Source organism: Moschus berezovskii, chromosome 25, assembly GCF_049115385.1.
Source record: "Moschus berezovskii isolate FMDL1 chromosome 25, NW_MosBer_1.0, whole genome shotgun sequence".
NCBI lineage: Eukaryota > Metazoa > Chordata > Mammalia > Artiodactyla > Moschidae > Moschus > Moschus berezovskii.
The window spans coordinates 9,820,107-9,847,507 of record NC_142484.1 but is presented as its reverse complement, the minus strand read 5'-3'; the positions used below and the strand labels follow the sequence as shown (position 1 = coordinate 9,847,507).

Here is a 27,401-nt window from a genome sequence, read left to right as displayed (position 1 = left end):
GGAGCACAGGCTGTAGGACATTTGGGCTTCAGTAGTTGCGGCTCCTAGACTCGAGCACAGGTTCCATAGTTGTGGAGCATGGGCTTAGTTGGTCCTTGACAGATGGGATCTTCCCAGACCAGGGATCGAACCTATGTCCCTTGCAATAGCAGGCAGATTCTTTACCTCTGAGCCACCAGGGAAGCCCTGTGACTGTGTTTTAAAAGCTAAATGATTAATTCTGGTGGTTCAATATTTGTTCTTAGATTTTAGAATTTCAAGCATTCATAAAATGTGTTTGTTCTAGGAGAGTAAATATGAGACAGTTTCTGCTCCCAGCTCTGCTTCAGACTTGACCCAACACTTTCCTTCTCTCGGCCTCAACTTTTGATCTGTGAGAAGTGACTTTTGAACCAGGGGAGTTCTACCAGTTATGAGACTATTATGTGGTTCTTGCCCTTAAAGATTTCATAATCTAAGGGTGCTTGTTTTGGAGTTAGATCTGGATTCCTGTCTGCTATTTAATAGCAATGTAACTGTGAGCAAGTGACTCAACTGTTTTGGAGCCCCTTTCCTTATCTGTAAAATGGGTATGTTTCTCACAAGTTTTTTGCAAAGATCATTGCAGATTATTTGTATTAAGAGCTTAGCACAATACCAGATACAGAAACTCTACTTTGAACTCAGCAAGCTCCTTCCCACCTTAGGCATAGGGGTGAAAGAAAATTATTCAGGGTAATGGGGATACCACAATGTTGAAATTGCCTTTCCTTCTCCCCTCTTTACTTCACTTGAATACAGTTCAGTTTCACACAAGCACTTTTTCCTTTCTGTGTTCAAAACTGGACATAATACTGTTTCCCTGGGAAAATGGCTGATGCCAAATTTTAGCCCAGGAGAAGAAGCAGGTGAGCCTGGAACATAATGTGCCCAACAGCAAGGAAGTGCTCAAATACTGATGGTGTATCAAAAGGACACAGCATCCATGCATGTTCTGTAGCTCAGCCATGTCTGACTCTTTGCAACCCTACCAGGCTCCTCTGTCTATCGGATTCTCCAGGTAAGAATACTGGAGTGGGTTGCCATTTCCTCCAGGGGATCTTCCCGACCCAAAGATCGAACCCACATCTCCTGTGTCTCCTGCGTCGGCAGGCAGATTCTTTACCACTGAGTCACCTGGAAAGCCCAAAAGGACACAAAGTGAAAGTTGCTCAGTCGCGTTGGACTCACATGGAATCCTCTAGGCCAGGATACTGGAGTGGGTAGCCTTTCCCTTCTCTAGGGGATCTTCCCAACCCAGGGAGTGAATCCAGGTCTCCCTCATTGCAGGAGGATTCTTTACCAGCTGAGCTACAAGGGAAGCCACAGGAAGCTCCTTAAAGAGGCTGGTCAGTTTGATACGATTTTGAGCATGAAAAAATGATAGTAACAGATGATTAAAACATTGAAAAACAACCTAAATGAGATTTTTTTTTAAAAAAAGAGAGTAGGGGTTTCCTTTACAGAGTATGTCAAATGAGTAACATGGATGAATGAATGATAAAATTAGAAAAATCACCATTTTGCACCAGTAACTAATTCAGGTAAGGATCATCGTGGATGCTAAAACCATTGTTGCGGCCGGCGGGGGCGGGGCGGCCGGCGGCGGCGTTGGCAGCGGGCTAGGACCCACGCGGCGCCGCGGCCCACCTGGCCTGCAGCGCTCCCATCCCTGGCGGCGGCGGCGGCGGCGGCGGCACGATGCCCTTTGACTTCAGGAGGTTTGACATCTACAGGAAGGTGCCCAAGGACCTCACACAGCCGACGAACACCGGGGCCATCAATTGCTGTTTCTGACTGCCAGTCTTCACTAAAAGGATCCAGGCTCCTGGAGAAATGGCTGATAGCAGGGCTGGGGCAAGAAGTGTACAGAATAAACCTGAGCTCCTTGTGCAGAAAAGCAAAAGAAGTACACAGAGGGAAAAAGAAGGGTGGGGGCATGCCACCAGGCCCCAGGAGCCGACCTGGAAGAGGGCAGAGCCCAACCTGGGGCAGCTTGAGTAACACAGTAAATAATGGTATGGACTTCCCTCCTGATCCAGTGGCTAAGAATCTGCCTGCCAATGCAGGGGACATGTGTCCGATGCCTGGTCTGGGATAATTCCGCATGCTACGGAGCAACCAAGCCCATGCACCTCAACTACGGAGCCCGCGAGCCAAAGCTAAAGAGAAGCCACCGCATTGAGAAGCCCTTGCACTGCAGCTAGAGAGAAGCCACCACTCCCTACAACAAGAGAAAGCCTGCGTGCAACAATGAAGACCCAGCACAGCCATAAATAAATGAAATAAAAATAATAACACTATTGGCTTATTACCAAAGAATTAAGAAAAAGGTCCGTGAGTCTGGAGTGATCTAAATAAATGGGGGAGAAAGGATGGATCTTCCTTACAGAGGAATTCTAAATGATACATATGAATATACCTCCTTCCAGGAAGTACAAGTCAACTCTCCTGGAGTGTGGGCTAGTGACTCGCTATTAAAGAGGACAGAATGGAAAGGAAATAGTGACTATGGTGGAGACATCCAGAGGTGGCCCCATGACTGAGTGACGAAGGGTAGCATCAGCCAGTGAGGGAGAGGTCACGTGGATGTCAGCCACCCAGCCCCCACCGTGGGATGTGATGGGAAGAGCACCTCACCTCCGTGGGATCCTCCCCACAAACCACAACCTGGTGCAGTCATGGGAAAGCATCAGACCCCTCCCCCAACCCCAGCCTGGGGGACCCTCTGTAGGACACCTGGCCAGCACTCTTCAAAAGTGGCAAGGTCTTGAAAACCAAGAAAAGACTTGAGGAACCATCACAGATTTGAGACTAAGGACACGATGACAAATGGCAAAATGGTATCCCAGGCCTGGTCCTGGAACAGAAAATGGGCACCAGTGGGGAAATTAGTGATCTAATAAATCTGCAGCTTAGTAAAAAAAAAAATAAATAAATAAAACCATTGTTGCGATGTCATTGGGAATAAGAAAGTCATACAGTCTCAAAGTATCACTCATAGATTGCTTTTTAAAAAATATTTATTTATTCATTCATTTATTTGGCTGTGCCAGGTGTTAGTTGTGGCATGCAGAATCTTCAGTTGCAGCATATGGGATCTAGTTCCCTGACCAAGGATTGAACTCAGGCCCCTGCACTGGGAGCTCAGAATCTTAGCCACTGGATCACCAGGGAAACCCCCATAGATTGCTTATTAATTATAAAGGAAAAGAATAACAGTGGAGAAATCTAACAGATACCCACTTAACACTTAGAAGCATCAATGAGACACACTGACATTCAGTTCAGTTCAGTTGCTCAGTTGTGTCCGACTCTTTGTGACCCCATGAATCACAGCACGCCAGGCCTCCCTGTCCATCACCAACTCCCGGAGTTCACTCAAACTCATATGTGTCGAGTCGGTGATGCCATCTAGCCATCTCATTCTCTGTTGTCCCCTTCTCCTCCTGCCCCCAATCCTTCCCAGCATCAGACTCTTTTCCAGTGAGTCAACTCGTCGCATGAGGTGGCCAGAGTATTGGAGTTTCAGCTTTAGCATCAGTCCTTCCAATGAACACCCAGGATTGATCTCCTTTAGAATGGACTGGTTGGATCTCCTTGCAGTCCAAGGGACTCTCAAGAGTCTTCTCCAGCATTACATGTGAACAAAAAATGTTGCCTGCCTGCCATATCAGAAAAAAATCTTGTGACCATCAAGCAGTCAGTCACTATAGTCGCCCCTAAGGGTCTCTGGCCATCAAATCAGGACAACCTCTGCAGCCATCCCCAGAGGTGAACCCTGAGGGAATTCAGGAAGGAAAAGAACAGGATACTGGCCATAGATGGTTAAGGTGCATAGCAAAAGAGTGAAAAAAACAAAAGAACACTAAATTCATTAACTCGAGAGGTCTAGTGTTTTGCTGTAAGTTTATCTTTTGGCTGAGGCTTGTGGGAATCTTAGTTCCCTAACCAGGGATGGAAACTGCATCCACTACATTGGAAGCATGGACTCTTAACTGCTGAATCACCAGGGATGTCCTGAGAAGTCTAATTAATGATCATCTTTGATGGTCTGACTGATTTTTTTTTATTATTTATATTTATTTATTTGGCTGCACAGGGTCTTAGTTATGGCAAGTGGGATCTAGTTCCCTAACCAGGGACCAAACCCAGGGCCCCATTGACAGCTCAGAGTCTTAGCCACTGAACCACCAGGGGAATCCCTGACTACCTGATTTTTGTCACAAAAACTCTCTATCTAGGCTCCTCCCTTACCTCTTGGGAGCAGTCCTTCAGAGTCATCTGAGAGGCTGTCTTCTGGGCTTTTAGGTCCTTTGCAAGTCTGCCAGATCAAACATAATTCTCAACTTTTTGTTGTTGTTCTGTCTCTGTTGCGTCCAACTCTTTCCAACCTCATGAACTGCAGCACACCAGGCTTCCTTGTCCTTCACCATCACCCAGACTTTGCTCAAACTCAAGTCCATGGAGTTGGTGATGCCATCCCACCATCTCATCCTGTTGCCCCCTTCTCCTTCTGCCCTCAATCTTGTGTATTTTTCAGTCAACACATACTTCCTGATGATGTGCCATGAGAAATACACAATATCCTACATCAAATTCTCCCCAGAAATGCCTAACCTAAAACTAATGATGAGGAAATGCACAGAAACACTCAAGACAAAACCAGATTGTGAGCTACTCTTTTATTAATTTGAGGTTGACTCTTCAAAAAATACCAGTCATCTAAGACAAGGTAGGAGTACTCTTCTCATTTGAAGGATACTAAAGGGACATGACAATTAAATACTATGTGTGATTCTTAGTGGTTTCTGGATTGAGGAAACAATAAGCAGTTATAAGGAATATTGTTAGGACCACTGAGGAAATTTGAATATGAAAAACTGAATTTTAGCTATTCCACTCATGTTAAATGTCTTAGGTGTTTTGGCTATATAGAAACATAGCCTTAGGGATAAAATCTTACCTGCAACTGACTTTCAAATGAGTCAGCAAAGACAACAATGATATGGACTTGAACAAACTCGTATTTGCAAGCAGGTAGGGAGATCAAGTATAGTGAGCGAAATGTTAAAAACTGGTAAACCGAGGTAGAGTGCATACATAAGGGCTCATTGTGCTAATCTCTTAACTTTACTGAAGGTTTGAAATTTTCAAAATCTCTTCTTCTTCCAGGAAGCTTGCACTGATTAAACAGGGCAAGGAGAGAGTATGCTCCTTCCCCATTGACCACATCTCTGCACATTCAGCTTCTCACTTTAATTAACCACCCCAGCCCTGGCCTGGCTTCCAACAAACAGAATTTCTGAGCAAAAAAAGGGAAAAATAATGTTCGCTTTATTAAAAATATAATCCAGCAATGGAAGCAGAGATAATCACGGTCACTTGTCCATCCTGGTCACACAGGGGAGGTGGCAGGGCTGATATCAGGAGCCTTGCCTCCTCTGACATCTCTACAATAATTCCCAGTTTTGTCAGAAATTTTGTCACTCGGGAGACCAGGGCCACCAAGGAGCTTAACTTCTTGTTGCCTTTGCTCAAGTAAGCGCTGTGAGTCCTGTTTTCCAGGTGTCCTGTTTCCACACTCATGGCTCCTTTTCCCATCCCAATTCCTACATTTAATCACACACATCTCAGTGTGAACGAGGGGGCTTTATTACAAATGCAGGTGACTGCTTAGGACTCCCTCTCAAATTTTTCTTTTCTACTCTCTTTTTCTCAACACATCCCTCCAGGGCCAGTCAGTAGGCCATTAGGGAAGAGGAATACAGGGAGAATGAAAAGGAACAATGCTTTCTCCAAAATCATCTGAAATAACCATCGAGTCCTCTTGGCTCCAGCTTGAGAATCTTCTGGTGGAAAAGGTGTGAGATTCAGATTTAGCTCTTATCTTCAAGGTCCTCCATATCTACATCCTGGGGGGCTTTTGTCTTCTTTTTTGATTTGGGCTGTGGGTCACTAGTCCTGGTTGGCTTGGGAGGGGCTTCCACTGAACAAAGGAAAAGAGGAAGCATTAAAGAATCTGAATGAATCCAGGCTGCATCACCCCAACTTCTGAGCCCTAGACTCACCTTCCATGGCTGCTTTCTCTTTCTGGGCAAATCGGATCTGCTGGAGGAGTTTTCTGCGTTTCTTCCCAGACAGAGTAATGTTGGCACGTGCGCTGGACCTAAACGGTTGGTAGGAGCAAAAATACCAGATGAATCTGAACCAAAACAGACCACACAGTGGTTCTGCTTAGCCTTTGGATCTAAGCTAAAGAACTGTTAAGCTTACTTAAAACTAACCTTAACACATAAAGTAACATTAATTGCTAAAATTTAGTGTAGAGTCGCAACTTTTCTTCCTCTCATTCTTGATACTTCTGCCACCAGATATGGTAGGTTTTCCCACATCAAGTAATTCTCCATATTCCCAGTGGACACGAACAGGGCATCCTACAAATTTAATATGATTTGGACACTATATACCTGGAGATGGCATCAGACACCACAGGTTAAGGGCTTGGTTCCACAGGGTTTCCACCACTTCAAATGCCAATCACAAATCTAGGTTGTCACCTAGACCTCTGATTGACCAGCCATAAACTGGGATTCTCATGATCCCCTTCTCAAACTCAGTAATTTGCTAGATAGGCTCACAGAATTCAGGGAAACATATTTGCATTTACTGATTTACTATAAAATACAACTCAGGAACAGTCAGATGGAAGAGAGGCACAGGGCAAGGTATGGAAGGGGCCAGAGTTCCCATGCCTTCTCCAGCTAAACCTCTCAGCACCTCCACCTGTTCACCAATCAGGAAGCTATAAAGAGGTTTTATAGAGCTTAATCTTCAGCACCTGCCCCCTTCCCAAAGGTCAGTACTTAGGGCTTAAATTTCCAATCCTCTAATCACCTCTTCTGTTGGATGACCAGCCCCACCCTAAATCACTATTAGATAAATTTGTGCTTAGTTGCTCAGTTGTATCCGACTCTTTGCAACCCCATGGCAGCCTGCTAGGTTCCTCTGTCCATGGGGATTCTCCAGGCAAGAATATTGGAGTGGGTTGCCCTCCTCCAGGGGATCTTCCCAACCCAGGGATCAAACCCAGGTGTCCCGCATTGCAGGCGGATTCTTTACCGTCTGAGCCAACAGGGAAGCCCACCTTAAGTTCAGGTGTGCTCAAAAGGGGATCCTTTTGAAATAAAAGGCACTCTTATCACTCAGGAAATTCCAACGGCTTTAGCTCTGTCAGAAACCCGACAGGGACCAAATATATTTATTATACCAATTCATAAAGTAAATATTATAGTAAACAAGTCTGTGAAAGAATGGGATGGGAAGTCTCCCCCAAGAACCCAAGGGGCCTTGAAACTTACATGCAATATCCCACACGAGCCTTTGTGAAAATTCATCGAATGATTCATCGCACACTCATGTGTACGCTTTTAAATTTACTTATAGGAAATCTGTGTGAATGTATGTTACTTGGGGAGGCTGGGGCCTCAGCTCTCCTTAGATTCTCAGTGGGGTCCAAGAACCAAAGAAAGGTTGCGAGTTACAGGTATAATGAGGGCTAACAAAGTTTAGGCACAAACTTTCCTTGCATAAGTGTAAGTACACAAGGAAAGCAAAATGGTGTTAAGCTCCTCCGGAGCTCGACAAGGAGGAAAGGAGCCTTGATGGGGGAGGACGCAGGGAGACAGGGTCTGGCACTCACGCCCGCTTCTTGAGGTGGTGCCGCGTAATCAGTCCTTCGTCTATCACAGCTCCGACCACCCGGTGCTTCAGTCGCCGCTCCCGGTTCAACACTCGTCGTCGCTTGAACAGCTTCTTCTTCAGCTCCTGGGGGGAGGAAGATGCTTAATCAGAGAGCGGCCGCGCCCTGCGACCTGGGACCCCGCACCCGACGACACTGGCCCGTAGTCTCCATCTCGGGCGAGAATAAAGGTTCCTGGACGCTTGGGAAACCATGTCGGGGGTCCCAGAGTCACCGTTCGCGGCCGGTTGATCTTTCCACTCGGAGCACCCATAGCTGCGCCGCGAGGCCGGCTCCAGGTCCACGTTTCCGCTGTGCGCAGGGTCCGTGTCCCCCCCGCCCCCAGCTCTGGGCTAGCCAATCGAAACTCGGGGGCGGGCCCTGGCACTATATAAATGAACCCGGCTGAAGAGCCAGCCTTTTCGAGGGCTGCGACTGAGTGAGCGTGGCCTGGTAGGCGTGGGTGTCGGGCCGGTGTTCTTGGGGAGGGGGACGGTGCCTGTGGACCCTCCTTTTCTTGGCGCGGGTCGGGCGTGCAGTCCCGATCCGCGTAATGTACGGAGGTAGAGGTAACGGGCCCTGGCCCCCTCGGCGTCATGTCTTCGGTACCGGCGGCCAGCAGTCCGCCGGTTCTATCCTCAAGCGCCGGGACACAGCTCCACGGAACAGGGCAGAACCGAGGGTCAGCACACTCCTCCCACGGGTACTCACACCTTCTCCTTTGATTTCAGGTCTGTGGAGCCACCCCAAGAGCCGGAGCTGCCATATCCCCTCTTCCACTTCCCGCTGCAAACAATAAAGGTCATTCGTACGGTACTGTTTGTGTCCGCGTTCTTTTTTTCCGAAGCTGCAGAGTTAGGGAAGCTTTACGCGTCATTCCGCACAGCGGATTTTGCAAATCTTCACTTGGATCCCAGGCCCCAGCCGGAGTACGGGCGACATTTTCACAGAAGTTTCTCTGGGCGACCTTGCCGGCACCTCCGGATGGCTGCCTTGCGCCGAACTCTTCATCTGGCGAGCCTGGCAGCGGGGATGCGCCGCACCGTGGCGGGTAGGGAAGGTAGACACTGGGAGGGCAAGCTGGGCTCTTCGTTACCCAGGAGTCTGGTCATTGAAATTGTGACGCTTAAAACCCCAGGGCACATGGCGCCGATTTTTCAGCAGTTTGAAAGAACCGGGCGTTGGTTGATGCGTGTCCTCTCCTCATCCGCAGGTTCCCTGGCTGGTAGCTGCCTGGCGAACTGCTCTCTCTGGGATAAGCTCCACGCCCAACCCCGTCAGGGCAGCATCTGTACCTTCGACTGGTTCTTTGGATACGAAGAAGCCCAGGGGCTCCTGCTGCCGCTGTTGGAGAAGTCACGGGCTGCCTGTCCACCCCGAGTGTTGGACGTGGGCTGTGGGACCTCCAGTTTGTGTACAGGTCTCTATACCAAATGCCCGCACCCCGTGGACGTGTTGGGGGTGGACTTCTCTCCTGTAGCTGTGGCCCACATGAACAGTCTCCTGGAAGGTGGCCAAGCCCAAACACCCCTGCGCCCTGGACACCCTGAGTCAAGCCTCCATTTCATGCAGGCTGATGGCCAGAATCTGCAGCCAGTGGCTTCCTCAGGCTCCTTCCAACTAGTACTGGACAAGGGCACCTGGGATGCTGTTGCCCGGGGTGGTCTGCCTGGGGCTTACCAGCTGCTGGCAGAATGTCTGAGGGTCCTAAGCCCCCAGGGGACCCTGATTCAGTTCTCAGATGAGGATCCTGATGTGCGGCTCCCCTGTCTAGAGAAAGGGTCCCAGGGCTGGACTGTGACTGTGCAGGAGCTGGGCCCTTTCAGGGGCATCACCTACTTTGCTTACGTGGTTCAAGGCTCTGATGTTTTAGACCTGATCTGAGTGTTTTCCGTTGGGTGAGTAGGTGGAGAAAACTTGTCTTTGCAAGATGACTGGAAAATTTGGGTCCTGGTTTCCACATTTATTAGATGGGTGCACCAAGTCCTGAATATTTCTGTGCCCCACTTACTCACCTTCAAGGCTGGAATAATACCTGAAGCTGTGATTACGTACAATTGACATTTAGCAGTGCCAGGCACAAAATGAGTGCTAAACATAAAAGGTACAAGTGGATTATTTCCCATCTCCAACTAGTTGAACTCTTAAAAGCACAGATGAGAATTCTTAATCCAGATTCCTTGACTATCACTGGTGTGACCCTGGGGTCTAACCTTTAAACCTCATTTTTCTCACTTGTAGCTGGGGAAGACTGAAGGGATGGATGGAAGGACTTCAAAAATCTAGGTAAAATGTTTGAGGGAGAAAGTGATACTTACCCTCAAAGCTCCTGGGAGGCAGGAAATGGGAATATTCCACAAAGCAGCTTCTGCAGACATGGGAGCTTGATGGTACGTCCCAGAGAGGACAGGGATTGGGGGCTTCCTGACAGTCTGTGTCCTCTGAGATCCAGGAGGCATCTTGATCTACCCGTTCCTGCCCCCAGGTGAGTTCTGGGTTAAAGGTTCTTAAGGGAGACTTAGGGTCCAGGGAGCTCCAAGTCCAGCCTGGGAGTTAAAGAACCCATTAACAATGAAAAATACATAATAAAAGAACAGTGAAAAATATACCTGGTACCTGACTGGATTTTTTTTAAAGGTAAATTTGTTTACTTCTTTCTGCTTATAAAAATAATACAGCAATTGAAGTGAAGAGCCTAATTATCCCAAAAGCTGTGTGGCACAGCAGCCAAAAAAAAAAAAAAAATTCATCAACCTTGCCAATCACCTTGACTTTTCATTTTTTTGGCCAAGCTGCACGACACATGGGATCTTAATTCCATTGCTGGGGATCGAACCTGAGCCCTCTCCTCCCCCTCCCCGAGGTGGAAGCTCAGAGTCCCAACCACTGAATCTGGACTGACAAGGACATCCCTCAGCCACCTTGACTTTTCTCTCTGACTTCTGCATTTCTCTTCACGATGTTTACTGGGCACCTACTGGGTGCTGCCCAATGCAGGGGACACAACTAAGTTGTCCCTCTTGTTTTGCTCAGAGCATTCAGTTGACAACAGCCCCATCTAACGAGCCTCCTCCCTCACCTGATTCTTCACTTTGGTCCTGGAAGAACACCTCGACCTCCTCTTCCTCATCGTCAGTCAGCAGCAGCTCCTCGTGTGGCCACCGGAGCTCCCCACTCTCTTCACTCACCTCAGAGGCTTCCACCACAATGGAGGGGAGGCGGCTCTGCGGACACACAACCTGGGTGGGCACAGCAGGGATCTGGGCCAAAGTGGAGGATGAACCAACAGCAGGACACAAGGTGGGAAAGTACTAACCTGAACATCCTGGTGACCTTCAACCTTGTCAATTTCTCCTCTGTCCTTCCAAAGCAGATTGGTCAGTCTAGGACTTTCTGGATGCTGGGAAGAGCCTGGGCTATCTCTAGGCCAAGGCCCATCCTCACTGCTCCCTGGCACAAGGGCCATGGGTGCCGATTCTAGAATGTAGGGCGGTTGAACTCAGTAGAGCACCCCTGCCCAGTGTACCGCACAGACTGCTCCTTTAATCGCTTTGGAGCCGAGCCCCTTAATCACTTCTGAGGAGAGGAGGCTAATGTGCAAGGAGATTATGGGCCTTCCAGGGGAGGGGACAATCCCAGGAGGTGGGATGAAGTGAAGTGCTAGTCACTCAGTCGTGTGAGACTCTTTGCGACCCCACAGACTGCATAGCCTGCCGGGCTTCTCTGTCCATGGGATTCTCCAGGCAAGAATACTGGAGTGGGTAGCTATTTCCTTCTCCAGGGGATCTTCCACATTGCAGGCAGATTCTTTACTGTCTGAGCCACCAGGGAAGCGCACTCACTCTGTGGTGACACAGAGCATTAGGAGTAGGAGTTAAGGAGGGCATTTGGATTAAAGCCCTGTGAATAAAGAGCTTTGATAATGAGTTTGAAATTTCCTGATTCTTACAGGGTCTTCCAAACTGACATGTTTCTTGGTATCTTATTTAATGAATATTTATATAGTGTCAACTAAAAAAAAAAAGCACAACGTGAGAGTTGTGAGTGAAGTTTTATTTGGGGCAAAATGAAGACTGCAGCCCAGGAGATAGTCCCTCAGATAGGGCTGAGAGACTGCTCCAAAGAGGCAGTGGGGAAAGTCAAAATATAAGATTTTGGTAAAGGGGGAGTTCAGTGCAATCAAGCACTCATTTTATAAAAGGTTTTCTGCTAGTCAGGAGGAGGAGCTGACATCACCATGAAGGGATTTAGTGCTTTTCTAGATAGGAGGAGATGCAAGAAATGAGATCATGAAATCAGTTCCTGAGAATATCGACCTATCTAAAAGACCTGTTCCACCAGTCTCCCTGGGGCACAGAGTGCCTCACTCTCCACCCTGAATTCCCTTTAGGGAGTGTCGAGGTCAGCAGCTGCAGCAACACAGGCAGATGGCAAATGCCCTTCTTGTTTTTGTTCATTTAGTTCAGTCACCTCCGACTCTGACCCCATGGACTGCAGCACACCAGGCTTCCCTGTCCATCACCAGCTCCTGAAGCTTGCTCAAACTCATCCACCCATCCAACAGTGACTGTTGCTGTTCGGTCACTGGCAAATGCTCTTGGCAAGTGCCAATCTGTAGTTGATACCAGGAACTGTTTTAAATGCTTGTCATATAAATTGTTTAATTATCCTAAAATTGTGAGGTGTCATTGGTCAACCGCTAAGTCATGACTGACCCTTCGCGACCTCATGGACTGCAACATGCCTGGCTTCCCTGTCCTTCACTATCTCCCAGAGTTTGCTCAAATTTATGTCCATTGACATGTCCATATGCACTGTTATTAGCCTCATTTTCCGATACAGAAACTGTAAAACAAAGAACTTAAATGACTTATCCAGAGTCACATAACTAAGAGATATTTTCTCCACCAAACTAGAATTCGGTAAGTTACACAACATCCATGGTTTTCATGGTTTTAAAAAAAAAAAAGCCAAGATTATATACCTAAGAGAAAGGTAATGTTGGCTTTTACCAAGTAAAATAAAAGGAAAATGTATTAATATATCCTTTTCCCCATCCGGTACTCATGTTTTTCCGTTTTTGTTCAGGATTGAAGAGATTGAAGGGAGTCAACAGACTGATGTTTATAAACATGTGGACGTCCATTACATACTGCAGTTTGGATAAAGCACAAGTAATCCTAGGAAACTACAGAGCACAGGCTTAGCCCTCTATTGATCTGGACATTCCGGAACTGGGCAATTGTAAAACTCACAGTAACCATGAAGACACTCTCCCGTTAGCAATCCTACTCGGGATTTCAAGACAAGGGGTCCCACCCTCAGCCCTGGGTCCCAACACCGCTTGACGTGCTCAAATTTCTCAGCTAAACCTAGATGCTTCAGATTCGAAACAGATCTCTGGTTAGGTCTTCTCTAGCCCAGGCCCGTCTCTATGGTTTCTTGTGTGGGGCGCTCTAGCCTGCGCAGATCGAGACGTCGCGGCGGCCTGGCTAGGCTACTGGAGGCTCCGCTGGTCGCGCGGTCGACCATGGAGACCCTGCGCAAGCTGCTGCTCGCGGGCGCAATGCTGGGCGCCGGGGCTGGCGTGGGCACTGCGCTCTTTGCCCTTGTGACCCCGGGAGAGGAGCGGAAGCAGGCGATGCTGAAGGTGGGAGCAGCTGGGGAGGCAGAGGTGGGGTGGGCGGGCGGAGAACCGCGGGCTGGTGGCCGGGGCTGCGAACCACTCTCTGCCCGCAGGAGATGCCGGAGCAGGACCCGCAGCGCAGGGACGAGGCGGCCAGGACCAAACAGTTGCTGCTGGCCACTTTGCAGGAAGCAGCGGCCACGCAAGAGAACGTCGCCTGGAGAAAGAACTGGATGAGTGGCGGCGGCGGGAGGTCAGCCTGAGATAGAACCTGCTCGCCTGGGCGCCGGGACTTACGCTGCAGCGCAGGCGCCCAAGCCGGCCTGACTCCTCCGTGGGCCGGCGGGGAGTCCAGACCTGGATGCCAGGCGCAGGACTCTCCGCGACTTGGGGAGCTGCCGCCGGCTAAGTGCACTCTCTCCCAAAGCTTGCACGGACTACGTTTTAACGTCCACATCGCGGGCTGTGGCTAACTAAAGGAACCAATAAATTATGTTCCTCCATCCAGAGAGTCAGCCCTGCGGTTGGACGCCCATAAAAACCAAGTGTCCTGCGGGTTGCTGCTGCGGCCTGGCTGGAGTGCGGCTGCTGCCTGCCACGCCCGCCCCATGTGAGGCTGAAGCCCAACCGGCAGAGCAACGACATTTTCAAAACACAAGTCAGGTCCTGTGGTTTGTATGAGTGGATAACCAAATGATGTTCTTGAAATTATTAAGTAGCCTGGAAACTCTTGTGCAATAAACACCCATAGAGGACACTTTGGGTTCCTGTCTTTCGAATGAGGTTGAAGAGGGGCTTCTAGCAATTAACATGTGCCATGATGCCCTTTGTGGCCTTAAGTTTTGGAGACCAAGGAAATGGCAAACCACTCCAGTATTCTTGCCTGGAGAATCCCAGGGACGGGGGAGCCTGGTGAGCTGCCGTCTATGGGGTCAACAGAGTCGGACGCGACTTAGCAGCAGCAGCAGCAGTGGTACTAGTAAAACGGAGTGTACTGAGACAGCTCTTGTTTCAACTCCTCTATGTTACAGAACCTCTCTGAGCCTCAGCCCTCCTGTTCCATGTGTGCTAAGTCACTTCAGTCCTGTCCGACTCTGCGACCCTATGGACTGTAGCATGCCAGCTGCCCATAGGGTTCTCCAGACAAGAATACTGGAGTGAGTTGCCATTTCTTTCTCCAGGGGATCTTCCCAACCCAGGGACCAAACCAGCGTCTCTTACATCTCCTGCATTAGTGGGGATGGGGGGATGGGGTGGGGGGGTGTTCTTTACCACTAGGGCCACTTGGGAAGTCCTGATCATAAAGGTGACAATTATGTTGAGAGTTGTGATCAAAAGGTGAACTTAGGAATGTAGTGCCAGGCACAGGACAACCTCTCACTAAATGCACTGGGGCTTTCCTCCCACAAGGTGTTCATTGCAGTGGTTTTCAGTCTCTGAATTTGGTCATCCATTGGAGATGCCACTGATGGGATGAGGTAAAGCTGTCAGTGGGGTGGCAGCCCCACAGCCAAGTCAATAAGTTCACTCTCCTTTTTATTTTTCAGTCCTGTGGTTCCGAACTATTGCAACGGTGGGGGCGCAGGGGAGGCTGTTTTCATGAAAGCTGGAACACTACATAAAGCTTGGTAACACTAAAGTCTGATCCCACGTATGAGCAGTGGTGCAGTTTTGTGCTTCTAGATTGTGAAGTCATAAACACATTTGTCATGTGTGATCTTTTAAGTTTAGTTGTGGCCTCTTTCCTAGCCAGGGTATGATAGGAAGGAGGCAGCTGCTTGAGGGAGCACGGAGATGAGGTTAGCAGCAACAGCAAGAGGCTAGAATGCAGGCAGTTCAGAGCCGGAGCCTGAAAGTCAGGGTCCCCGAGTGTGTTCAGGTTCTACTACTTGCTACCTGTGTCAGTTTGAACAAGTCATGCGCTTTCACGTCCCAGTCTCTAAACTGGGATAACTGTACCCCCTGCTAGATAATACTGCTTTCATATCTCAGTTAATACATATATAGTACTTAAAACTGTGTAGTACATATTAAGTACTCAATACTTTTTGTGAATGGCCACATTTTAAAAACTACCCTTTTAGTAGCTAGTAACTGCGGACTCATTAGGTGTCATGCACTGTGCTAAAGCATTACGTAACCCCCACCACCCCAAATAACAGGTACTATTATCCAGGTTTTACTAAAGAAGAAACTAGACTTAAGAAGTCAAGGCACATAGCTAGTAGATTTCAAGCTTAGGTACTGTCTTACTCATAGAGCAAAAAGTGCTACCCAAAGTACGCCCCATTTTAACCTCCCAGACAACTAATCAGACCCAGAGATTAGGAACAAGTCTCCCTTGGAAATTTAAGATAAAGCATAGTGTCTATTCTGAAAGCCTTCCTTGTCTCTCCCAGCTATTGAGGAAGGAGTCAGGCACATACAGAACTCAAGAGAGTCTATTTATTAAGAAGGCAATGTCAGTGCTTTATTAAAGATGAAGAGAGGTCAGAGAGGGATGGTGGGATAAAGGCCTCTCAGCCAGGACATTTCTTGGCCACAATGAGGACAGCAGAAGGCACAAGTCCTGAAGATGGAAGAAAACAGATTTGAACCCAAAGATATCTGCTTCCCCCCACCGCCCCACATTCTGCCCTCACAGCATCTCTATACAAAGTCCTTTCTTCGCATCCCTTCTCCTCAAGCATCCCCTATCCCCCAAGTCCTGGCCTCAGATCCCATGTGTCATACCCAGCTCCTGCAGAGGCCGCTCCATGTCAGCCTCTGAGAAGGCTCGCCGGGGGAAGCCACTGAGCAACTGCACAGGGTCCTGGCCCCCGCCTAGCTCCTCCCCACTGTGGAGCTCCACGTAGAGCCTCACAGCTGCCAGCTGTTCCCGTGCCCGGAACGTCTGGGTCAGTGAGGTCCCATCTGGCAGCCGGACCTAAAAGGCAAGAGAAAGATACAGTACAGTGAGTGTCATAACTGAGCAAGGTGCCCAAGTAAGGCAAAAGAGCAAAGCTGGCTCCTTCTTCCACTTCCACTGGACCAGGATAACTACTATTGAAAGCACCTAATGAACAACCACTTAGAATGCACTTTACTCAGCAATGAAGAAAGAGACCCCTGGCTCCCTCACACGTTAAGGAAACCACAATACAAAACTACATAAAACATCTGGATAGATACCACATCAGGCAAACAGCTGCATAATTAAATGAAAACCCTATGAACAAGTAAAAAGGGAACTGCTGAGTAAGAGAGAGGTATGGGTTTAAATAAGACTGGGGCAAGTGAAATTTGATATCTTCCCTCAGAGCAGAGGTGGTAGGATTTCAAAAGTCATTTACAAAGAAGGGAGAGGTTTGGCAAAGGGAACATAACTGAAAAAAGCTCTGGGCTGGGCTCGGTTGGGTGCCCTGTAAGCCAACAAAAGGGTCCCAGGAGCAAGACTGGAATCCGAATCAGTACCTGTATGCGACATTGATCATACTCCCGCTTCGTGGGAGGCTCCCGGCTGGGAGAGGAGGGAACGGGGCCTGGCTCTGTTGCTGGTGGGGATGGCTGAGAACCCACGTTACCACCATACTAGAAGACAAAGTTCAATAATCAGGCACTAAGCCCATCCTTGCCCTCTGAAGCTAGAAAAGGGGATTTACTGGCCCCTCCACTAAACTATCCTTGGTTTCCACCCAATTACCTACCTTCTTGGCTCTCTCTGCTTTGTCCCTTTCGATCTTTTCTCGGACTCTTTGTCTGGAATGCAGACAGGACACAAGGAGATCAGACATTGACAAAGCGAATCCTGATTTCTTTCCCATGCCTTAGCCAACACGCCCAGAACCCAGACCTGGCTGCTAACTCTTCAGCCTTTTCCCTCCTCCGCTCTTCAGCAGCCCGGCGCATCTCATCTTCCTGTAGTTTCTGTCGGGCAGCTGATAACTCCTGTCCTTGTCTCCTGCGCTGCCGTTCCCGTTCCAATGCCTCCCGCTCCTCTCTTTCTTCTCTCTCCCGCTGCTTTTGGGCCACCAGCTCCAACATCCTATGTTGCAGAAAGGAAACCATTCAAGAGACATGTATATAAATTGGGAAAGTAAGTTTATAACAAGGGACTCAGAAAACAAAATCCAGGAACACAGTCCCAAAACAGATGCAAAAACAAACAAACAAACAAGGAAAAGGCCAAGAAAAAACAAGGTGGGAAGTGAGAGCTCTTTGACCAGATCTGTGTACTGGGGAGAGGTGGGGAGCGACTTTCAGAAACGTGAGCTTGTTCTTCCTACCTCTTAGTCTGCTCCTGTCTTTCTTCTTCAGTCAAAACAGGCTTGCCTTCTCCCACTGCAGACCCAGGTCCTACAAACAAACAGTCTGTATTATTACCCTTTCACCGTCCTCCTCGGGCCCTCCGGAATAATCACACTGTTTTCCTCAATCAGGACCTTTGGGGTCACCATGCTCGGAGGGGGTGGGTTCCCGTCCCAGGACATGTCCAAGGGGGGTGGCTAGTGGCTCATCCACATCGGGGTCGTCTTCGTGCTCCATCAACCTGGCAAGGAAAGTCAGGAGGGAGGTTAACGTTCAGGCTGCCCTCCCAGCAGTTCCCCGTCCCCTGCCACCGGTCTGAGCGCTCACCAGTCCATCGCAGCCTCGATGCCCTGGTTCCCTGTGAGGGCCAGAGCCTTCTCCCTGAGGGCAGAAACACCGTGAATAGCGCCCACGAGCCATGGCGACGATCAGGCTGGGACGAAGAGCCTGAGGACAGCCTGGGGTAAAGGCCTGGACAGGTGCGCGACCCCCAAGGCCCTGGGTTAGGGGGCTCCCTTACGCGCGTCCCTTGGGGAAGCCCATCTCGATGAGACTCTCCAGAGCCGTCAGCTCCGCCATGACGCCGCCACCGCCGCTTCCGCGGGGACCTGGGGAAAGCGGGGAGCGAAGACGGCGACGGGGGTCAGCGCGAGGAGCCTCCCACCAGCGCCCAACCCTGCCCGCGGCGGCCCCAGCCGGGTGCTTGCTCACTCACCGGCTGCGGACCAGCCGCCGACACCTACGAGAAGAAAGCCTAGGGGAGGCGGCAGTGCCAGAATCTGTTTGGGTCACGTGGAGGCGGACGTGGACGGGTGCCGCCGAGTGCCAGAAAACGCCGGCCTGGCCCTGCTGAGGGAACGCGAATGGGCGGTGCCTGGGAGTCGCATTCTAGGAGGCAGCCAACACTCCCCAGCCCAAGCCCCGGGCGCCCGTTGGTGCTAGAGAAAAAGGACGATGCTGTCCTGAAACCCATGGGCGAATGAAGACAGCTCCCCAGATGGCCCCTAAGCGCACCGCAAGCAGTGTTTTTCAGGAGCCTTAGAAATGTATGCACCCTTTGACCTATTCATCCTCTCCGGAAAATGGAGCCATCCTCCGCTCGACTGCCACAAGGGATCTTTGCAAAACGCAATAACTGATCTTGTCATCACCTCCCGGGTTAAGACTTATCCATGACACCTCAGTCACCTAAATGGCTTCCTCCTTCCGTCTCTCGTTAATTCTCCATCTGTAAAGTGAGGATAACAATAGCACCAACCTTAGGTGTCCGGCAAGCTGCACTGGGTAAAGGTAGTTAGCACTGAGTTAATCTTTCACTGCTTGAGGGTAACTTGTGCAGATTGCAAAATAGACCCTTTCTTTCTGTTTTGGCAGCATGGCAGGCATGTGGGATTTTAATTCCCGGACCAGAGATCAAATTTGCATTCCTGTGATGAAAGCGCCTCAGCTTAACCACTGGGCCACGATGGAAGCTCCTGCGGTTTGCTTTCTAAGGAAAGGGTGCTTTGACCACCCCATCTCTGTCTCCCAGCACCAGTATTTTCTCTGTTAGCATTTGTCCCCCTGCTGTGTGGTCTTGATTACTTAGCTTCCCACTGCTACGTAGGCTGTTAGGTCGCCTAAGTTAAAACTCACTTTTATTTTCCTTGTTTATTTGACCAAGCCATACAGCTTGTGAGATCTCAGTTCCCCACCAGGGAGCTAACCTGTGCCCTCTGAAGTGAAAGCACAGAGCCTTAACCACTGGACCACCAGGGAAGTCCCTAAAACTTACTTTTAAATGTTTATTAGAAGCAGACTAATAATAAATTACTAATATTGATAACAGATGCACTAGAGAATTTTATATGGTTAATTAATATTTAATCATCCCAACAATCCATATGATGTAGATACTATTAGTAGTCACAGGAAACAAACCCAGAATGGTGAGCTAATTTACCGAAGGTGACAGAGCTGGTACAGTAGGAGAGCTAGGATTCAAACCCATGCACTGTGCGATATCAAACGGCCAAGCTGTGCTGTAGTGGAGTCAAGAGCATCAGCTTTTGGTGCAACTTGGGCTGAAATCCTGACTTGTAGCTTCAAAGTGTTTAGAACCTCAAGCTTGCCTCTCATTTGTGAAAAAGTGACACCGTCTCTTGGAATGATTGTGATAGGAATTAAGTGAGAATGTGTGTAAAGCCTGTCTTCATGGTTGTTTGTTTTTGTGTTTTTGGCTTTGCTGCATGAGGCATGTGGCATGTGGGATCTTAGTTCCCTGACCAGGGATCGAACCTGTGCTCCCTGTGGTGTAAGTGTAGGATCTTAATCCCTGGACTACTAGGGAAGTCTCTAAAGTGAGTCTTTAATAATAAGATAGTAGGTTAGAAAATTTATCCAAAAAATGAGGGAGTAGACCCTCATTATTTGTAAATGACTTGCTGGAAAAACCCTGATGCTGGGAAAGATCAAAGGCAGGAGGAGAAGTGGATGACAGAGGATGAGATGGTTGGATGGTATCACCAACTTGATGGACATGAGTTTGCATCAGCTCCAGGAGTTGGTAATGGACAGGGAAGCCTGGCGTGCTGCAGTCCATGGGGTTGCAAAGAGTTGGACACGACTGAGCAACTGAACTGAACTGAACGCTGAAGAAATACAGGAATCAAAAATACACAAAGAATTTGTGGCAATGTGGTGAGTATATTCTAGATAGCAAATATACTCTACATTTATTCTAGAGTTCCAATAAGAGAAAAATGACTAGGGACTTCCTGGTGGTCCAGTGGTTAAGACTCTGTGCTCCCAACGCAGGGGGCATGGGTGTGATCTGTGGTCAGGAACTAAAATCCCACATACCGCAGAACATGGCCCCCTATAAAAAAGAATATTTTTTAAGAAAAAGGATATCTTTCTTTTGGTGTTAGTTCTAGAAGGTCTTGTAGCTCTTCATAAAACCATTCAATTTCAGTTTCTTCGGCATTAGTGATTAGGGCATAAACTTGGATTACTGTGATGTTGAATGGTTTGCTTTGGAAACAAACTGAGATCATTCTGTCATTTTTGAGGTTGCACCCAGTACTGCATTTCAGATGCTTTTGTTGACTGTGAGGGCTATTCCATTTCTTCTGAGGGATCCTTGGCTACAATAGTAGATCTAATGGTCATCTGAATTATATCCGCCCATTTCCATCTCTGTTAGTTCACTGATTCCTAAAATGTTGATGTTCACTCTTGCCATCTCCTACTTGACCATATCCAATTTACCTTGATTCAAGGACCTAACATTCCAGGTTCCTGTGCAATATTGTTCTTTACTTCATTGGACTTTACTTTCATGACCAGTCACATCCACAACTGAGCGTCATTTCTGCTTTTGCTCAACTCTCTTTCTGGAGCTATTTCTCCCCTCTTCCCCAGTAGTTGGACACCTACCAACCTGGGGGGCTCATCTTCCAGTGTCATATCTTTTTGTCTTTTCATAGTGTTCATGGGGTTCTCGAGGAAAGAATACTGGAGTGGTTTGTCATTCCCATGTCCTTTTCATCATAGGTTATTGGAATGCAAAAGCAGGAAGTCAAGAGATATTTGGAGGGACTTCCCTAGTGATCCAGGGGCTGGGACTCCATGCACTCAATACAGGGGGCCCAGGTTTGATCCCTGGTCAGGGAACTAGATCCCATATGCTACAACTAAGACCCAGCACAACCAAATAAAATAAATAAATGTTTTTTTTTTAAAGAGAGAGATACCTGGAGTCACAGGCAAGTTTGGCCTTGGAGCACAGAATGAAGCAGGGCAAAGGCTAACAGAGTTTTGTCAAGAGAACACACTGGTCATAGCAAACACGCTCTTCCAACAACACAAGAGACGAGTCTACACAGGATCATCACCAGATGGTCAGACTGAAATCAGACTGATTATATTCTTTGCAGTTGAAGATAGTGCAGCTCTATACAGTCAGCAAAAATAAGACCCGGAGCTGACTGTGGCTCAGATCATGAGCTCCTTATTGCAAAATTTGGGTTTAAATTGAAGAAAGTAGGGAAAACCACTAGACCATTCAGGTATGACTTAAGTCAAATCTCTTATGATTATACAGTGGAGGTGACAAATAGATTCAAGGGATTAGCTATGGTAGACAGAGTGCCTGAAGAACTATGGACAGAGGTTCATGACATTGTACAGGAGGCAGTGATCAAGACCATCCCCAAGAAAAAGAAATGCGAAAAGGCAAAACGGTTGTCTGAGGAGGCCTTACAAATAGCTGAGAAAATAAGAGAAGTGAAAGGCAGAGGAGAAAAGGGAAGCTATATCCATCTGAATGCAGAGTTCCAGAGAATAGTGAGAAGAGATAAGAAAGCCTTCTTATGTGAACAGTGCAAAGTAATAGAGGAAAACAATAGAATGGGAAAGATTAGAGATCTCTTCAAGAAAACTGGAGATACCAAGGGAACATTTCATGCAAGGATGGCCAAAATAAAGGACAGAAATGGCAAGGACCTAACAGAAGCAGAAGAGATTAGGAACGTGTGTAAGAATACACAGAAGAACTATACAAAAAAGGTCTGAGTGACCCAGATAAACATGATGGTGTGGTCACTCACCTAGATCCAGACATCCTAGAGTGTGAAGTCCAGTGGGCCTTAGGAAGATTACTATGAACAAAACTAGTGAAGGTGACAGGATTCCACCTGAGTTAAAATCCTGAAAGATGATGCTGTTAAAGTGTTGCACTCAATATGTCAACAAATTTGGAAAACTCAACAATGGCCACAGGACTGGAAAATATCAGTTTTCATCCAATCCCAAAGAAAGGCAATGCCAAAGAATGTTAAAACTATTGTACAATTGTGCTTATTTCACAGGCTAGCAAGATAATGCTCAAATTCTACAAGTGAGGCTTCAGCGGTATGTGAACTGAGAACTTCCAGATGTGCAAGCTGAATTTAGAAAAGGCAGAGGAGCCAGTGATCAAACTGCCAACATCTGTTGGATCATAGAGAAATCAGGGGAATTCCAGGAAAACATCAACTTCCATTTCATTGGCTACACTAAAGCCTTTGACTATGTGGATCACAACAAGCTGGAAAATGCTTCAAGAGATGGGAATACTAGACCACCTTACCTGTCTCCTGAGAAACTTGTGTGCAGGTCAAAAAGCAACAGTTAGAATTGGACATGGAACAATGGATTGGTTCAAAATTGGAAAAGGAGTTTGTCAAGGCTACGTATTGTTACCCTGCTTATTTAACATATGTAGAGGACTGTGCCATGCTTAGTCACTTGGTTGTGTCTGACTCTGCGATCCCATGGACTGTAGCCCACCAGGCTCCTCTGTCCTTGGGGATTCTTCAAGCAAGAATACTGGAGTGGGTTGCTGCGATGCCCTCCTCCAGGGGATCTTCCCAACCCAGGGATTTTACCCAGGTGTCCTGCATTGAAGGCAGATTCTTTACCATCTGAGCCACCAGGGAAGCCTGGTGCAGAGTACATCATGCAAAATGCCAAGCTGGAATCAAGATTTCTGGGACAAATATCAACAACCTCAGATATGCAGATGATACCACTCTAATGGCAGAAAGTGAAGAGGAACCAAAGAGCCTCTTGATGAGAGTGAAAGAGGAGAGTGAGAAAGCTGGCTTAAAACTCAACATTCAAAAAACTAAGATAATGGTATTCAGTCCCATCACTTCATGGCAAATACATGGGGGAAAGTGGAAACTGATATTTTATTTCCTTAGGCTCTAAAAATCACAGCAAATGGTGACTGCAACCATGAAATTAAAATATGCTCTTTCCTTGGAAGGAAATGTTATGACAAACCTAGATAGCGAGCATATTAAAAAGCAGAGACTTTGCCGACAAAGGTCTGTACAGTCAAAGCTATGATTTTTCCAGTAGTCATGTATGAATGTGAGAGAGTTGGACAACAAAGAAGGCTGAGCTCTGAAGAATTGATGCTTTCGAATTGTGGTGCTGAAGATTCTTTAGAGTCCCTTGGACTCCTTGGAGATCAAACCAGTCAATCCTAAAGGAAATCAACCCCGAATATTCGTTGGAAGGACTGATGCTGAAGCTGAAGTTCCAATACTTTGGCCACCTGATGCGAAGAGCCAACTCATTCCCTGATGCTGGGAAAGATTGAGGGCAGAAAAATGGGGCAACAGAGGATGAGATGGTTGCATGGCATCGTCAGAATTTGAGCGAACTCTGAAAGATAGTGAAGGACTGAGAAGCCTGTGTGCTGCAGTCCATGGGGTCAGAAAGAGTTGGACACGACTTAGTGACTAAACAACAAAAAAAGAAAAGAATGACTAAATTGTATAGCACTATCTTTCTCGCTTACTTCCGGGTAAGTACCCTGTGGAACTACCTAATCATGTGAGGATACGCCAGCAAACAAGGATGTCCATAGCACACACTGAAGACAAATGTTCTAACAAGGAGCCATGGGAAGTGTCAGTTAAGGAGCATTCTCCGATGGAAAGTTATGCCATTCACATAACTGGGGAGGCTGTGATTTACCAACATGGAACATTGTCTATAATATATTGAATGAAATCAAGAATATATTTCCACTGCTTAGAGAAAGATTTGCTCTGCTGCAGGTGATTACCTCTTGAGGAGAACTCTTTTATCAAGTTTTACTTGAAATATGTGTTATGTTTATAATTTTTAAAAGATTTAAGAGCAGTAAAAGTGAGGAGGAGTAAACTCTGTAGCAACTTAGACTTTTCTACATCCACTTAATTTAAAAATAAGGGACTTCCCTGGTGGTCCCATGGCTAAGATTCTGCCTTCCCAATGAATGGGCCTGGGTTTTTAAAACAATTTTTTTTGAAAATTTACTTATTTACTTATTACTGACTGCTATGGGTCCTTGATGCTACTCACAGGCTTTCTCTAGTTTCATTGTGTGGTGGAGTTGGTGGTGGGGTGGGTTACTCTCTAGTTGTGGTGTTCTGTGGCATGTGGGATCTTACCGGGGATCGAACCCATGTTCCCTGCATTAGCAGGCAGATTCTTATCCACTGTGCTGCTAGACAAGTCCCAAGGACAGGGAATTGAAAAAGATCATGATAGCTAAGTTTCGAAAGTGTAGTCACTCAGTCATGTCCGACTCTTTGCGACCCCATGGGCTGTAGCTATACTCTAATACAAAATAAAAAATTTAAACAAAAAGGATCATGACAATGAAAACGTCTTCCTTTTACATTTCCTTTAATGTTATACAACAAACACAGATAATACACAGTAAACACAAATGGGGGGAGGGGAAACCCTTTGTTATTAATATATTTTTATAAGCAAGCTTGTCCCAGACAGCCACTTGGACAATCCTCCTCTTCTCCACCCGTCAGTCACTTAGTCCCCCCCCGACTTAAGACACAGTGGCTTGTAACTCAGTGTGCATCCTTACTATCTAAGCAAAAGGCAGCAGGTGAGGTGTGGTCTCTAGCCCCAAGCTCCCATTCCCACAGCAGCTGATCCTCAAAACCCCATGGGAAGCCACCCACAGTGACAGGGCCCACATGTGGAACATGGTTGCAGCCTGATTTGTGAGGCCCACGAGCTAAGAACCATTTAAACACTTTTAAATGGTTACATGGTTATGTAGGTACCTACACAATATCTGTGATTTTATCCCCTGGAACCACAAAGCCTAAATTACTATCTGGTCCATTAACAAAAGATCTTGTCAACTTTCTCCTTCTAAACCTCAGCTTTTGAGCAGAGTGGAAAGTTTGGGGCATGAACCCACTCAGCAAGGGCCCAGCGCCTGGCCTTCTGTGCCATCAGTTTGGCCTTCGTGGGCCGTCAATCCCCCAGGGGAGGCCCGAGCAGCCTCAGAGCCCTGCGTGGCTGGGGCGGCCTCGGCCTCGGCGGGGGCAGCCCCAGCGCTGGCGTAGGCAGAAGTGCCAGACCAGGGCGGAGCAGCTGAGCAGCGCCAGCGCCGAGCCCACACCCACGGCCGCATGCAGCAGAGTGAGCGGCCGCGGCGGCACGGTCAGCCGGCCGCAGGGCCCTAAGTTGGGGCCGTCCGCGCCGTCGAGGCCCTCCGCCCCGGGCCCGGGAGCGCGACTCTGTCCTGCGTCATTGGCGGCCACCACGCAGACGACGTATGCGCCCCCAGGCTTCAGGCCCTTCAGCTCCGCTCGGCGGACTGTCGAGTTGAAGCTGGGTCCCTTCTGCGGAGCCCCGCCGCCCTCCCAAAGCAGCAGCCAGTACTGGTGGACCGGGGAGGAGGGTGCGCACCAGTGCACCTCCGCGAGGCCCGTCTCGGCCTCCACGCGCACTTCCCCCAGGCGTGGCGGGTGCGGTGGCTGCAGGGCGCTGGAGAGGCCCGGGCACAGGCAGGCTGTCGGGCCGGCCCTCTGCAGCTCCTGGCAGGGCACCTGCAGGTGGCGGCAGTGGTCATAGTCACAGGGGACAGCCGGCAAAGGTGTCTCATCTTGCTCGTCTCCTTCCAAGTCTCCGGCCACCAAGGGCTGCGTTCTGGGAACCAGGGAGAAGGTGACAGCAAGGAGCCACAGAAGGCAGGGAGAGCGCGGCATGGAATCTGGAAGGGAAGGTGAAAGGGTAAAGGCTCTGCAGTCCCCAGACCCTGCAGGCCCCCTGTCCCTCAACAAAACCTGTAAGCAAAGGGAAACAGGACAGGAGACCGGGAGAACAAGCAAGAGATGGGAATAACCCGACACACCCTTGTGTCCATCCAGCTTCTGAACAGCTTATGTGCTTGGTTTTGGGGAAAAGAATGAAATGTGGTCTGAGCCAACAGAGAGAGGTGCGATCAGCAACATGTGAAGCGCTGGAAATAGTTATTGAATAAACAGTGCTGGGGGGAGCTGGGGCGGAGAAGAGGAGGAAATGATTTACACCGCCTGGGTAAGGAAGGTGGAATGGTTACCAGCTGTCACCCAGAGCAACCAGCTAGCCAGCGACACATGCAGAAAGCCAGAAGGGAGACGGAAGTTAGAACGGAGAAGCGAGGGGACACAGAGGCCCTGGAGCCCTCCCTCCCCACCTGCCGAAGGACTGGTCCCTCCCTGCCCTCCACACTTCTATCTCACAGGCACCCCCTTACCAGCAGGTAGGCCTTGATGCGGCGAGTAGCAGGCTGGGGGTCCTAAGAGGTCCCCAGGAACACAGGCTGTGCGGTCACGTTCTGTCAATGTCTTCAATTTCAACTCTGTTTCAGCCCAAAGCTTTTATACCCCTCGACTGTGATGTCACCACCTGGCCCCCCTTCCCCTGCTCCCCTCCCTGGTGAGTGCCAAGAAGAGGGCTGGTCCCTTCAGAAGGCCTGAGTCACGGGGCCAGGGGTGGGGGAAGCCACATGCAGCGGTTTCAGCTAGAGGTCGGGATGCCTGGGTTCTGAAAGAGCAGTGGAATGTGGAAAGCAGCCAGGGGCTGAGAATCCAAAGGCTGAAGTCACGTGAAGGGGTGAGGAGGGGAGCGAAAGGGATGGGGCCACCTGGCTGGTATCAGAGAGGAAAACAGCTACGGACAGCATGGGGCCTGGGCCACAAAATGCTGTTTCGGTAAAAAATCATACCACATCCATGGCAGTCATTTCCTGTCTTCTGCCTCCCCACGGATTGAGAAAGGGAGGGGTGCGGAGGCCAGAATGATGTATCCCAGCTTTGCAGCCCCACCCTATGCTATCCCCCTCCCCAGAGGGAGAGGACCGAGTGGGCAGGTTTTCACTCCCTGGACTTCCAGGCTGATGAATTAAACAGCTGT

The 27,401-nt window shown here is 48.6% G+C and overlaps 5 protein-coding genes and 1 non-coding gene across 7 annotated transcripts; 3 read left to right on the top strand and 3 right to left on the bottom strand.

The window, feature by feature from the left end:
* Positions 1-5,651: 5,651 nt before the first annotated feature.
* Positions 5,652-8,089, bottom strand: C25H11orf98 (chromosome 25 C11orf98 homolog). Its single transcript, XM_055415730.2, has 4 exons — positions 7,995-8,089; positions 7,721-7,845; positions 6,090-6,187; positions 5,652-6,007 (listed from the first exon to the last, which is right to left on the bottom strand). The coding sequence occupies exons 1-4, from the start codon at positions 8,031-8,033 to the stop codon at positions 5,898-5,900; spliced, it is 372 nt and encodes a 123-aa protein (XP_055271705.1). The 5' UTR covers positions 8,034-8,089; the 3' UTR covers positions 5,652-5,897.
* Positions 8,090-8,114: 25 nt separating this feature from the next.
* CSKMT (citrate synthase lysine methyltransferase) lies at positions 8,115-10,365 on the top strand. Of its 2 annotated transcripts, none has more exons than XM_055415729.2 (3): positions 8,115-8,212; positions 8,491-8,810; positions 8,973-10,365. In XM_055415729.2, exons 2-3 carry the CDS (start codon positions 8,744-8,746, stop codon positions 9,641-9,643), a joined length of 738 nt encoding a protein of 245 aa, XP_055271704.2. In that variant the 5' UTR covers positions 8,115-8,212; positions 8,491-8,743; the 3' UTR covers positions 9,644-10,365. The 2 variants fall into 2 exon arrangements, with proteins under 2 accessions (XP_055271704.2, XP_055271702.2); XM_055415727.2 differs by having other exon boundaries at positions 8,491-8,819.
* Positions 8,267-8,415, top strand: LOC129549132 (small nucleolar RNA SNORA57). Its single transcript, XR_008684493.1, has one exon. It is a non-coding gene; the product is annotated as a small nucleolar RNA SNORA57 (small nucleolar RNA).
* A 2,847-nt stretch (positions 10,366-13,212) lies between the features above and the next one.
* Positions 13,213-14,142, top strand: UQCC3 (ubiquinol-cytochrome c reductase complex assembly factor 3). Its single transcript, XM_055415731.2, has 2 exons — positions 13,213-13,409; positions 13,499-14,142. Exons 1-2 carry the CDS (start codon positions 13,290-13,292, stop codon positions 13,646-13,648), a joined length of 270 nt encoding a protein of 89 aa, XP_055271706.1. The 5' UTR covers positions 13,213-13,289; the 3' UTR covers positions 13,649-14,142.
* Positions 14,143-15,816: 1,674 nt separating this feature from the next.
* UBXN1 (UBX domain protein 1) lies at positions 15,817-18,493 on the bottom strand. The gene is made up of 10 exons (XM_055415726.2): positions 18,388-18,493; positions 18,193-18,280; positions 18,000-18,053; positions 17,807-17,913; positions 17,651-17,720; positions 17,218-17,409; positions 17,072-17,123; positions 16,839-16,955; positions 16,119-16,311; positions 15,817-15,954 (listed from the first exon to the last, which is right to left on the bottom strand). The coding sequence occupies exons 2-10, from the start codon at positions 18,249-18,251 to the stop codon at positions 15,905-15,907; spliced, it is 894 nt and encodes a 297-aa protein (XP_055271701.1). The 5' UTR covers positions 18,252-18,280; positions 18,388-18,493; the 3' UTR covers positions 15,817-15,904.
* A 6,366-nt stretch (positions 18,494-24,859) lies between these two features.
* LRRN4CL (LRRN4 C-terminal like) lies at positions 24,860-27,397 on the bottom strand. Its single transcript, XM_055415721.2, has 2 exons — positions 26,743-27,397; positions 24,860-26,217 (listed from the first exon to the last, which is right to left on the bottom strand). The coding sequence occupies exon 2, from the start codon at positions 26,210-26,212 to the stop codon at positions 25,505-25,507; it is 708 nt and encodes a 235-aa protein (XP_055271696.2). The 5' UTR covers positions 26,213-26,217; positions 26,743-27,397; the 3' UTR covers positions 24,860-25,504.
* Positions 27,398-27,401: the final 4 nt, after the last annotated feature.

Coding starts and splice junctions, on each gene's coding strand:
- C25H11orf98 (XM_055415730.2), bottom strand. CDS start 8,033: ATGGGTGCTCCGAGTGGAAAGATCAACCGGCCGCGAACG. Junction 7,846..7,994: donor AGATCAACCGGCCGCGAACG/GTGACTCTGGGA, acceptor TCCTCCCCCCAG/GAGCTGAAGAAGAAGCTGTT. Junction 6,188..7,720: donor CACCACCTCAAGAAGCGGGC/GTGAGTGCCAGA, acceptor CCAACCGTTTAG/GTCCAGCGCACGTGCCAACA.
- CSKMT (XM_055415727.2), top strand. CDS start 8,744: ATGGCTGCCTTGCGCCGAACTCTTCATCTGGCGAGCCTGGCAGCGGGG. Junction 8,820..8,972: donor CACCGTGGCGGGTAGGGAAG/GTAGACACTGGG, acceptor CCTCATCCGCAG/GTTCCCTGGCTGGTAGCTGC.
- UQCC3 (XM_055415731.2), top strand. CDS start 13,290: ATGGAGACCCTGCGCAAGCTGCTGCTCGCGGGCGCAATGCTGGGCGCC. Junction 13,410..13,498: donor GGAAGCAGGCGATGCTGAAG/GTGGGAGCAGCT, acceptor CTCTGCCCGCAG/GAGATGCCGGAGCAGGACCC.
- UBXN1 (XM_055415726.2), bottom strand. CDS start 18,251: ATGGCGGAGCTGACGGCTCTGGAGAGTCTCATCGAGATGGGCTTCCCC. Junction 18,054..18,192: donor GGCTTCCCCAAGGGACGCGC/GTAAGGGAGCCC, acceptor TTCTGCCCTCAG/GGAGAAGGCTCTGGCCCTCA. Junction 17,124..17,217: donor GCTGAAGAGTTAGCAGCCAG/GTCTGGGTTCTG, acceptor TCTGCATTCCAG/ACAAAGAGTCCGAGAAAAGA.
- LRRN4CL (XM_055415721.2), bottom strand. CDS start 26,212: ATGCCGCGCTCTCCCTGCCTTCTGTGGCTCCTTGCTGTCACCTTCTCC.